At 46.5% G+C, this 13,128-nt stretch overlaps 1 protein-coding gene across 3 annotated transcripts in view; it reads left to right on the forward strand.

Annotated features, from left to right (window-relative positions):
- FNIP1 (folliculin interacting protein 1) overlaps positions 1 to 13,128 on the forward strand; it is a 275,317-nt gene that overhangs the window by 159,096 nt on the left and 103,093 nt on the right. For all 3 annotated transcript variants that reach the window (XM_069199195.1, XM_069199194.1, XM_069199196.1), the window contains 2 exons: positions 4,129 to 4,330; positions 10,426 to 10,511. In XM_069199195.1, coding sequence (XP_069055296.1) covers positions 4,129 to 4,330; positions 10,426 to 10,511 — 288 coding nt within the window. The remainder of the gene's footprint in view (positions 1 to 4,128; positions 4,331 to 10,425; positions 10,512 to 13,128) is intronic.

Here is a 13,128-nt window from a genome sequence, read left to right on the forward strand (position 1 = left end):
ATCACCCGACTTTAGTTAAACCTGAGTGTGCATGACCGTTATGTGAGAGGCAGGAGCAGTTATTTTCACCACTGTTGGCAGGCAATAACATCTAACAGACGGGTTCTACAGGTAGTCAAATAGGGCTACACCATGCCATTCCTTTCCATCTCCGTATCTTCCAACCATATCAGAACGGCTCTCAGGGGACCTTTTGTTAATTTTGCTGCAGGAAGTGCAGACTCTTTTGACCAAAGAGCCATAGAGAAGGTCCCTGCCTCGGAGGTCAGAACTGGGTGCTATACCTGATATTTTCTTGTGCCGAAGTACGATGGGGCCTCCATTCTTTTCTAGTCCTTTGACCCCTCATGTATTTCCTGTGGAAGGTCAAGGACTATTTGCCCAGAAGACTGGACGGTGGCATTGGACGAGCAGGACATTTTTCATTCCCTTCCCTGCAAACTCTGATCTGTGCTTGAAAGTGGGCCACAGTCATTGTCAGTTGCCTCACAGTGCACCTTGAGTGTTCACTAATGTGATTGCAGCCCATTCGTGGAGGTTGGAGTCTCCAGTCTTCCATAACCTCGACGACTGACTGTTAAAGGCAGGCTTGCTACAGTCAGTTGTGTACCACCTCCTGATGATAGCAAACGTCCTTACCTCGCTTGGGTTCTTCTTCGCAGAGACTTCCCTTCTTCTGAATCTTTCTGGATATGGTGCACTTTCGAACCTTTCTTCCAAATGAGCAAGCCCAGGACATTCAGGATATGATTCTGATGCATCATTTTTCGTCCTGAGCTTCATTTAGGATAACTCTGAGGACTCTTGACTACTGGCATCCTGCTCATTGACCATGAAAGAAGACACATACAAACTCTGCAGTGGGATCTGAAGTGCCAATGTGTCCAGCATCAGGGTAAGTTGTCAGTATGAGATTCCATCCAGGTTTCGGAGGAGTGTGCAAAAAATTTGCAGTGGTGGCTATTTGACTGTAATTGGACCAGCTGCAGACTGTTGTCCCTACTCCAGCCAGAGCCAACAGTGGTCATGTATGAATCACTGCTGGACTGTGGAGGTCATCTGGGAGAGGTGGAGATTAGACTCTAGTCTCAGGCGGAGGCCTACCTCCACATCAACTTGCTGGAGTTGCAGGCAGATGTCTTGGCATTGAAAGCCTTCCTACTGTCAAGGAAAGACTGGTTCAGGTCCTCTACGGACAGTGTCCATGCAGTATTGGAACAAGTAGGCAGGATGTGGTCCAGGGATCTGTGCCAGGAGGCCTTGATTCTCCAGCCACAAACATAATTTTTTGGGGACTGGCACTTAGTTTTCCTCATCAGATAATTGACTACAAGCAAGAAAGAGAGAAAACACAAACTGGAGAGGAGGAAGAAAGACAGAAAAACAGGTACAAAAGGAGAGAGCAGGGACTGGCAAGTGTAACCTAAAAGGGCAGCAGTGTCTGGTCTGGTAGTGGATTTAAGAGGCAAAAGGTGGAATAAAGGCTATGTATCCTTTGTGTTTGGTGCACCAATATTTAATTGGAACAGCCTTGGGCTTCTTAGCAAAGCTTTGGGCATCAGCACTCATTCTGTTACAAATCAAGCACTGGATGTTTTAACAATTGTGTCTGTCCTTGGTTGAGCAAGAACTTTCTTTGGGCACAATTAAAAGTTTTGGGTGCCCTTTTGACCTTTTTGCGTTTACCCGACCAACCTGCTGTGATCCGTTTTCTCAAAGGATTGGTCATTATTTTTCCCTCTAAACCTTTTATGATACCAGAATGGGACCTCTGTTTGCTCCTTATTTTTCTTATGTGCATCTCTTTTGAGCCATTGCAAAGCTGTTCACTATGTTTCCTGACCCTGAAGATGGACTCTTTGTGACAACCTCAGCTTGTGTGACTGAGCTTCAAGCTTTTTCCGTCAGCGTGCCCTACACCACCCTCTTTCCGGACAAACTGGTGCTGAGAACTACAGCGCCTTTCAGTTGACAGTAGTAACTGCTTTTCATGTTGGACAGTCCATCACTCTTATGATTTTTCTTTTTTGCCACCTCTCACTTCTCAAAAGAGAAGGAGAGACTTCACTGCTTAGATCCTGAAGAGCGCCAATTTGTTTACATGGATCGTATGAAAGACCATTGGGTGAACAATCAGCTCTTTGTGGGTTCTCTTGGGTAAAGAAGCACAAGGCTTTGCACAGTAGAAGAGGAGTTTGCCAAGTGAATAGTCCTCTGCATTTAGATCTGCTACGTGATAGCCTCCAGGGCCAATGCTTCTACCACTGCCTTGGCACATGGAGTGCCTCCCCTGTATAGTTATGAGGGCATTTTGTCCTGTAGGACTCTTTTGTTCTGTCATATTCTACTAACCCACTCTGGGGGGGAGAGGGAGGCAACAGGGTGGATATAGAGGAGACAAGGGGGTTAGGATCTACTGTTCGATGTATCCATCAGGAGGACAACCTATTTACCTTTGGTAACCTTCTTTCTGGTGTATTCCCTCTCAAACTACAATTTTCACCCTGCCCTCGCTCCCTCCCGTTCTGTGGAATTAACTCTTTTCCATCTAAAATTAAACCATATATGAGATCTGAGCACTGACATGACCCAATAGTTTTTGGTTCTGCGTCTAAGGGCGTGGATAGTGCCCCAAAACAAACTGCTGTCAACATGCTCAGGTGGAACCTATATGTGGCTTCAGTCATAATTTTCAGCGCTGAGCGGAGTCTATACTGATTCACAAAAACGCCACCCTGAGGCATGCAAGGATATGCTGAAAATTCTTCAGGATCCAGTCTTCCACCTGGGAATGTTCTAAGGGTGAGGATATTATGCTTAGGGTATCCACCTGTAAGGGTGTTACAGGAGGTAAGAAAATTGTAAATTTTTAGTTTGAATATATTAGAAGCTGTAGAGTCTATTAGGGCATAGAGTGGCGTACTAAGAAGATAGTGGGGCTTGGAGCCATGATTGAGTGGCTTCCCTGTCACTCATATTTGCCTACTTCCTATGTCCCAACTTGTCAGTCTTGTGCTTGTCATACCCATGGAGCATTGCCTCTTATCTATTTCTTTAATTGGCTGGCATCTCTGATACCACCTTTCCCTTTTTGTTTATTTTGTGTTGAGCACTCCATGGGTGTGCATGTGTTTTTAATCTCTCTCCCTCATGTACTTCTCACTCTCTGCACGCCCTGCACCCCGTGGTGCTTTTCCCCAACCCCCCAACTCCCACCCCCACCAAGCCTCTCTGTTTTGCTTCCTCATCCCCCTCACCCTCTCTTGTCTTGCTTACGCAGTCGCCTGCCCTCAGTCGTCTTGCTTATGCATCCTGTGTAGCTTTGCCATCAGCCCGTCATTCCCTGTGTTGGTGTAGCGCCTTTCCTTTTTTTACTTCTGCTATGTCGACCATTTAAAAAAAAAAAAAGCTTTTATGCATTTTTTCTTTTTAGTTTCTGATCCAACTCAGACTGGTACCTAAAAAGAAAAAAGTTCATGCATCATTTTGTGGGCATAAACATGCTTGGGGTGTCCATCTGCAAAATCTCACATGCTTTTTTTCTTTTTTTTTTTTCTAACACTTTGGTCAGTCTGCACAACATCAGGGATGCAGTGTAGTGTAGCTAACCATTGGCAAAGCCAATAGACCCAAAAAAAAAAAGAACTGTTGGCTTTGCCACTGCTTGTTTAACTTCACTGTATGATTGTTACTTCTGTATTATCGACTGTACTTCTTAATATATCAGATTTTGATTATGTTTGTTGATGAACAATTGCCAAATCAGGAAAAAGAGGGATATGGATAAATAACTAGAATAGATGTGTTTGATTACTAGCATCAGTGCTTATGCCCATCCATACCACGCATATCTGCCCCCATGCATGATGTAAGTATTGAATGAATACAGTTTTACTGAGAAATCCACAGGTGTATGCATATAGTCTGCTACTTTCATCTGTAGTTTGTCTAATCATTGGTTGTCACTGTAAATTCGTATAGTAGCCACTGGGCTTATTTATATATTGTTCTGGAGTTTTATTTGTTCATTTCAGTGTTTCTAATGAGTTTGTGTTGTAAACACCTACAACAGACTACCTTCAAAGCACAAAATGATGCCACCAACTGTCCCATCTCCACTTTTTGTAGGTCTGTAGAAGAAAGCTTTAACATGTCAGATGAAAGTGGAGGTTCTACCTCCGGAATTGTGAGGAAAAAAAAGATTGCAATTGGTGTCATCTTCACGCTGTCAAAGGACGAAAGGGAAGAAAACACATTTTATGAATTCTTTTTCTCACATTTTCCTCTCTTTGAAGGACACATGAATAAATTGAAAAGCGCAATAGAACAGGTAATCTTATTAACATTACTAAATATATCGGTTTTCCTTCTGTACTCTGTTGTTCTTGGTCAAGGTCACTGGAATATGCTGCATAAAGTAGACACTTGGATTTGGAAACGTCAACCATTTCCCCTGTAAGGAAGACTCATAGAAGAAATTTGGAAAATAAGGTGCTATTTAAATGCATTTAAAAGAATAGAAGATGAGATGTGACATGTGAAACAGATAAGAAGTAGAGATACATCAATTAAATGATGTATAAGATTCAAAGACTATTTGTAAGACAGATAAGATTAATTAAGAAAATCTGGAGAGTAGACTTTAATAAAACGAAATAGGGCCTATTGTGAGGTGACACTAGAAAGATTGAGTCAAAAAACTGCGAAGCCTAAAAAAAGCATTTGCTACTAATTTTATTATTGAAAGAAACAAATCTATAGTAGAAGGCAAGATGGAATAGGCTGTAATTGATGTTAACTCTAGGAAAGCTTATATAGAATCTAAAGAAGGCCTGGCATAATGTTCACCTGAAACCTTGTATACAAAGACAGTGAAATAAAGGTATGTATTAGTTATAATAATATACATGAGAATAACGAAATTAAACATTCACAGTTGAGATGAAGTTTACAATTACAACTGATTTCATTTCCCTGTGTCCAGAAATACTGTCAAGAAGCATGTAAACGTTGATGATTTGTCTGTGTTGGAATAGGGTCTTTTTCTGTTATATGTAATAATGTTTAAATGTGTCATATGCGTTAATTGGAATATAGAATTTGAAAACAGTTTCAAGTGAAAATTCTCTACAACGTAGTATTTCTAGATGAACAAAAATAAGTAATTAAAAAAATGCAATATCTGATAGAGACTTCTAGTTGCAGATTCCTTACCTTCGAATTTCCCCAGGCGTCAGACTGGATCCAGAGATTTTTCTTCAAGCAATACCTCTGCATGCCGTCTGGCGTTTTGCCCGCTGTTATGATGTTCAGTCATATATAGGCGCCACCCTGGCGCTCTGACGTCAGTTCTTTTCTTTCCCCGCCAGCCTACGTGCTGATCCGGAGAAGAGCTACCTCAGTAATTTTTTGACTACGTCGACTTTTTTGTCGTATTTCTGATGAGTTCATGGATATGTCGAGGGATGTCCCGCAAGACAGGATTCAAGCCCTGCGACTCCTGTCGCCGAACTATGTCTGTGACGGATCCGTACCTCGTGTGCTTTATGGTGTTTGGAGCGCGATCACGACCCGAAGTTGTGCCCTGAGTGTCGGGCCATGAACCTCATGCTCATGGCGGCCCTACACTCTACTCCGCTCTTCGTCCTCCAAGTCATCGGGACATTCAGGTCACAAAAAGAAGAAGTCAAAGAAAGACAAGCGTTCTTCGATTTCACCACGTTGATCGGATGATACAACGTGGGAAAAGCGTCAACGCTCTAGGCCTCTGTCAATGGAGCCTTCTTCTAGGTTGGCTCTGCGCTTCCCCGACTTCCCCGGAGCCACCCCTGCCCAACTCAAAGAATTTTACAAGGCCATGCGCCTCATTTCTGGGCGGTCCGACCCACTTTCAGAGCCTTTGGGCACAGGTGAGTCAGTTGGGGTCTCTTCGGTTTCAAAGCCGTTGGCTCCGGCCTCTGCTCCGGAGGGCCCCTCCGGAGCCAATCGCGGATCTGTCCCGACGTCGGTCGGGCCTACAATCGACGTCTATCCCATCCTCATACCCAACGAGCCGTAATGACATCGATCAACGCCGATTACATTCTCTATGGGCTCTCCTGAGCCCAGGGTTGATACAGACCCTTATTCTTGCGGATATGGAGAGTTTATGGAGGGGTTGCTGGACCCTTTAGAATAACCGCTTGACCCACAAATGGACTGAGTGCTGCGGGATTTGGATGATGCCAGTGGACTAGACACCTCCCCTGACACTGGTATGCTCTCTCCTCCTAGCGTGGCTACGGAGGAGGGTGCTTCTTACTCGCTAGTGGTGAGAAAGGCGGCTGAGGTCCTGGACCTCGAGCTTCCTTCTGTGGAGGTTAGGCCTAACATCCTAACCGACGTGCTTCAACCGGGGTCTTCCTCTTCCAAACCCCTTTTACCCTTTAGTGAAGCACTGACAGACGTCCTTTTAGGTACTTGGTCCAGACCCAGCACAGGGGCTCCTGTAAATAGGACGATTGGCTGCTGCCATCGCTTGCACTGTAAGACCCGAAATTCCTGACCTAACACCCTATGCCTGAGAGCCTTGTCTACAGGTTTCTTCATCTGACGCATTCTCCACCGCACCTTCGGATAGGGAATCAAAAACACTGGATAATTTGGGGAAGAAGTTGTTTTCTTCCAACAGTCTAGCACTGCGGTCCGTGAACATTGCATGCCTTTTGGGCCGCTATTCCTATACCCTCTGGGATACGGTTGCACAAGTGCTTCCTGCAGTTCCGGAGGAAGCCAGGACTGTCCTGTCCCAAGCCGTAACAGATGGGAGGGATGCAGCTAAGTTTATGATTCATTGTGGACTGGATACAACCGACTCTCTGGGCAGATCGGTTGCATCGACGGTGGCATTGAGACTCCACCCCTGGCTGAGAACGTCTGGCTTTTCGGGGGATGTCCAGCAATCCTTGATGGACATGCTCTTTGATGGCACACGTCTCTTCGGAGACCAGGCGGACTCAGCGCTTGAGCGCTTTAAGGACTCCTGAGCCACGGCCCGGTCTCTTGGCCTCGCGCCCGCACTTAGACCCCAGCAGCCCGCCTTTCGCCCTTTATCGTGGCTACGGAAGGGGCACCCAACTGCGTCCTTTTCCACCTGGCCAGAGACCCGCACATGCTGTACAGCCCCTGCACGGACACAGGATCCTATGTTCCTAGGGATCAGGGAGCCAGCAGTTTGCCCAGTCCACCCCCACCCCCTTCCTCAGCCTCCAAGCCTTCCTAGTCCGCAGGTACATCAGGAGCCAGTAGGTGGCAGGATACGCCTTCACCTGCCCCAATGGCAAGCCATTACCTCGGACAGGTGGGTACTCCAAATTGTCCGAAGGGGCTACTCCCTCCCCTTCACGACATCTCCTCCAGCCTTGCCACCTTCATACAGTCAGATATCGGAGGATCATATAGCACTTCTCCGCGAGGAAGTCCAAGCCCTTTTGGACAAAGGAGCTATAGAGAGGGTTCCGTTGTCAGAAGTAGGTCGTGGTTGCTATTCCCGCTACTTTCTGGTTCTGAAAAAGGACGAAGGTCTTCAACCTATATTAGATCGTCGGTCCCTCAGTCTCTTCCTAAAAAAAGAAGTTCAAAATGTTGACATTGGCTCAGGTCCTATCTGCTCTTGATCTCGGAGACTGGATGGTAGCGTTGGACTTACCTACGATTCGTGGTAGGTCATGAGCACTTTCAGTTTACCATTCTCCCCTTTGGCCTTGCCAGTGCCCCTCGGGTGTTCACGAAAGTGATGGTAGTGGTGGCAGCTCAGCTGCGCAGGTTAGGGGTTCCAGTCCTCCCCTACCTCGACGATTGGCTGTTGAAGGGGAAATTGCTCCAGACAGTTGTCTCCCACCTCCAGACTACGGCAAACCTCTTGCATTCCCTGAGGTTCACCATCAACGTGCCAAAGTCACACCTGACTCCTTCTCAGACTCTCCCATTCATCGGAGCTGTCCTGGATACTGTGCAGTTTTGGGTATATCCTCCCGAAAAGCGAGTCCAGGATATTCGGACTACGATACCGATGTTTCAGCCTCTATCCTAATGACTCTGAGGCTGCTGGGCCTCATGGCCTCCTGCAACCTGCTTGTTCAAAATGCCAGATGGCATATGCAGGCTCTGCAGTGGGACCTGAAGTTCCAGTGGGCGCAGCGTCAGGGGAATCTCTCCGACAAGGTCCAGGTCTTGGAAGGTACTGTGAAAGACCTGCTGTGGTGGTTAACAAATCAGGATTGGGTTAAGGGCAGATCCCTCTCCTTTCCCCAACCAGATCTTATGGTCTTGACAGATGCATCACTCCTGGGATGGGGTGGCCACATAGGAGCGGCAGAGATCAGAGGTATCTGGTCTCCAACAGACACCGGACTCTGTATCAATCATCTGGAGCTCCGAGCGATTCGACTAGCATTGAAAGCATTTCTTCTCTCCCTCACGGGGAACGCAGTGCAGGTGTTCACTGACAACACCACCGCCTTGTGGTACTGCAACAAACAAGGCAAAGTGGGGTCGTGGACTCTTTGTCTCTGGACTTGGCTGGAACATCAGGGCATTTCCCTGGTGGTTCAATACCTGGGAGGCTCCTTGAATGCCAGAGCAGACAAACTCAGCCGACCATGCTTGGTCGACCACGAATGGAGTCTTCATCCGGAGGTGGAGCAAGGTCTCTTCCTGCAGTGGGGAGAACCTTGGTTAGACTTGTTTGCCTCCGTAGAGAACGCTCAATGTCAGCTGTTTTGAGCATTGGAGTTTCCAAGGCGGCACTTGCTCGGCGACGCTTTTCGTCGCGAGTGGAACTCAGGCCTTCTGTACGCCTTCCCGCCAATACCACTTCTGCCCAGAGTTCTGAAGAAGATCAGGCCCAAGTAATACTGATGGCTCTGGACTGGGCACGGAGAGTCTGTTATCATGAGCTTTTGAACATGGCCATAGCTCCTCCAATCAGACTGCCTCTTCGGAAGGATCTTCTGTTGCAGCAGCAGGGGAAGGTCCTCCACCCGAACTGCCAACTCTACGACTTCTTGCGTGGCAGTTGAGCGGCAACAGTTGACATCTCACGACTTGCCACCCGAAGTCTGTGATGTTATCTTGGCAGCCAGGCGTCCCTCAACGAAAACTGTATACTCCTGTCATTGGAAGAAATTTGTGGCATGGTGTACCAACAAATCAGTTGACCCCCTTTCTGCCACTCTGTCAGAGGTTCTTCTGTTCATTCTTTCTTTAGACCAGCAGGGCTCTGCTTTGGGCACCCTTAAAGGGTATTTGCCTGCCATTTCGGCCTTTCTTAGGCTGCCTGATCAGCCCTCACTCTTTAAATCTCCTATTGTGAATAGGTTCTTAAAAGGGCTCACCCACCTATTTCCTCCCACTCCATTTATCATGCCTCAGTGGGATCTTAATCTTGTACTTACTTATTTGATGTGTACCCCCTTTGAGCCAATGCATATTTGTCCCTTGCGGCTCCTCACATTCAAAATTGTCTTTCTGGTCGCTGTCAACTCTGCTCACAGGGTGAGTGAACTTCAGGCCCTTTCTTCAAAGCCTCCATACTTGTCTGTACACCCCGACAAAGTGGTATGGCATTGCTTGGGTATCTATTCTAAGGTAAGGAATCTGCAACTACAAGAATCAGATGTACAAGTTACTTACCTTCGGTAACAAAATATCTGGTAGAGACATATTCTAGTTGCAGATTCCTTACCGCCCACCCATCCTCCCCACTTGGGAACTGATTTCTAGGGACAGGGATTCCCCCTTTCAGGTCCTTAGCTCTGGGGCACCAATCTCGGTGTTCTTAGCGGCTCTGCTCTCTGGCGTGGAAAGTCGTTAAAAGAAACTGACATCACTGCGCGAGGGCGGCGTCTATGTACTACTCCCAATGTCATCACAGCGACTACGACGCCTGCGGAGTCGACCAACGCCACTTACCGACGCACCAGGGTATTGCTCGAAGAAAAATCTCCGGATCCAGTCCGACGCCTGGGGGGCAATTCTAAGTTAAGAAATCTGCAACTAGTATATGTCTCTACCAGATATTTCGTTACCGAAGGTAAGTAACTTGTACTAAAAGTATATTAGCAACAAATGTTCATTAATTAGATATTTCGGCAATCCTTGTGTGTAATTTCTTGCTTTTTGATGAAGGGAAGACGTCTTTTACAAATGCACAGTACAGTTTCCTTTCAGTTGTTTGCACCAACTCTTTCCACATTGATCAGTTAAATAAATAATTATTTGCTTCTTTTGTGATTACAGGGCTTAGTAGCTTCCTTCATAGAAGCTTTAGTTGCCTAACGATTTTATGTAAACTTATTTTGCATGATAAAGATAGCCATGATTATTTTGACACATACATCACAAGCTTTTGTGCAAATGTTGACCTCCCAATGTTTACTTTTTAAGGCCATGAAAATGAATCGCAGATCAGCTGATTCCAACCAGCGGAGTTTGGTGTATAACAAAATTGTTGATGGCCTGAATGAGTTCAGGTGAGTGTCTGAAATAAGACGTTTACATACATTAATATATACAGCATCTCTCCCCCCCCTTAACTGTTCGTAGTATGTGTTTCTGGTCATAAAACCTGTGGCTGTCATTTCTCCTAATACAATTAGAAGCAATATATTCATCTTCAAACTACTTCTGCATTAGAATGCAATTTCCCCTCCAAAAGGTGAGCACAGTCTTATTATTGATGATGATGTCAATATCTGTGACCTGCTGCCTTGTTACTGATTGTGTATCATAGGTTGACAGTGAACTCTAGAGATATGAGTTATGAATGTTTTTTTTGTAACTTTTTGATAATTTTAAGTTTACACCATAATTTGCTTTATTGTACCCATTGGCAGATTTCTCGGTCTTGGAACCTTCCCTGACAGTTCTCTACCATAATTATCTTGGTATATCTCAACTAGTAATGGACCCAAAGGGAAAGAAAACAATCCCCAACTCTAGCTTCTTGCAGACAGGCGGTGCATATTACAATATATGTCTATGTGGGGTTGGAAGTTGCCCAGTCATTCAGCTGGCAGTTAAGACTGAATGGTGGCTCTCAATGTATTGAATGTACAATATGTCCTCCGGTGGCAGGACTAAGCTTTTATGTGCTGTCTCCCACGTGAGTGCTACCTGGCATTCAGCCCTCATCCCTGGTTTGTCAGGCTTCTTTTGGACCTAGTTTAATACCCTCCTGAAGATGGCCTGCTCTCCACCCTTCTGTGGTGGTGGCTGCTAATTATCAACATCTGCGTTTCTCTAAGGGCCCCAGATTTTATCGAATTTGCGGGGCTTGCGCAAGCACTTTAGACCTGCTCCTCTGCTCTCATACACCAGTCCATGTTAAATTCCCTTTCTCGCATTATAGGAACAGAGGTTCATCCCAAGCGTCTGGCTATGTCACGTCGCACAACAGCAAGGGCCACATTGCAGAAAAGCAGAGCAGTGTATCCTTCCCCAGAGCCTAGTATTTCCAGATGCCCAGGGCTACTAACTGTGGTGTGATCTGCACCTTTTCTCCTGTCACTTCTGACAGTCTAGTCACAGCCTTCTTCCAGTATCTCTGCAGAGTAGGAACCCCCAGGTAGTGTGTTGCTAGGTACCCCTTTGGTAACAATCCCTTAGGAGACATCTGAGTCACTGTGTCGTATTTTGGCAATGTTGTCCTCGTGTAGTTGGCTCTGTGTAGCAGGTTGAGCTGGTCCAGGCAGAAACTCTCCCCAAACGCCACTTCCCACGGGTAGCTGCAGGCCTTGCCGAATGCATCATCCTCCAGTTTACCCAGGTCCTGTTCCTAAGTGAGTCAAGCTGGGCAAGGCTGTGGGCAATATAGTGTATACTAAAGAGAAGGTGTGTTTGTGTAGGGGCAAGGCTAGAATCCTAAAGTTGATGGGTGATTCCTCCTCTAGATCTTCCAAGAAGTTCTGTAGTATATACTGCATCTGCTGGTCTAGAAGTTACTGTCTCCCCATCAGTTTGCATTCGGCCTGCAGTTCGGAGAAGGGTATCATCCCCATCCTCTCTATAAACATCCCCACTCTTAGTTGCCCTGAGCTCTTTCAGTGCGTCTTCCTCCCATAAGGGTGTTGCCACAGTAATCTTCCTCTTCCAGAATACGGGCTGTAGTGCCTTTCTTCAGATGTCCACCACCATGGCTGTCGATGGTGGAAGCCCAATCGTGTCCCTCTCACTGTGCAGGCCTCGGAAGTATCCCCTGGATCCATTGCCCTTCTATCTGCCAGCAGGATAGTTCCCGCTGATCTGTGAAATCCCAAACATTTATGACTTCTAGCTGGGCCATCCAATAATAAAGCTTCAGTATGGATAGGGTGGTACCCCAGTGCCAGGGCTTTCTAGTCCGTGTTACCAGGTCAGTCTGAAGGGGGCCCCACCATTCCAGAGCCACAGTCTAGTGACTTTGACTTTGAAAAAAATGATCTGGCTCACAAAGAGGGTGTTCTGTATGGCATAAAGAAATTTGGCCAGTTAGATCATCTCCTGTAATGTCTCTCTGCCTAGCAGCGACAGAGGTAGGCACTGCATCTGGTCTATATGCCTCCAGGACCTTGCCAAGGTTCTCACTAAAGATAAGCTCCCAGTTAGTTGTGATATTTATCCCCAAGTAAGTAAAACTAGTAGGGGCCCAGTTTGGGCTGTCAGTCTGTCAGGTTTGCCACTGATGTGTTCCAGTTTATACAAACTCTTGTGTACAACCCATAGATGTGCAGAATCTCCAATATGCGTGGGATAGACTGGCATGGTTCCGCTAGGTAGAGAAGCATGTTGTCCATGTATAGGGAGATTGTTCTCCCAGTCGGGGTCCCACACAGGGCACAGATCTGAACATTGTTTTCCTATCCACCCAGCTAGTGGCTCAGTTGCCACCTGGAATAGTAGCAGGGATAGCGGGCAGCCTTGCCTGGTGGCCCTTCTTAGCAGTATTTCTTCCGGCTTTTCATTCCCACCCACGCTACAGGATCTCTGTAAAGCAATTTGACCCAACCAAGAAGGACCGTGGAAAAGCGCATCTTCCCTAGAATGGTTATCGGATATGGCCATTCCAGTGAGTCAAACACCTTCTCTGCATCTTGACATATGAGCACTGCA

Source organism: Pleurodeles waltl, chromosome 7 (assembly GCF_031143425.1).
Source record: "Pleurodeles waltl isolate 20211129_DDA chromosome 7, aPleWal1.hap1.20221129, whole genome shotgun sequence".
In the NCBI taxonomy this organism is placed as follows: domain Eukaryota; kingdom Metazoa; phylum Chordata; class Amphibia; order Caudata; family Salamandridae; genus Pleurodeles; species Pleurodeles waltl.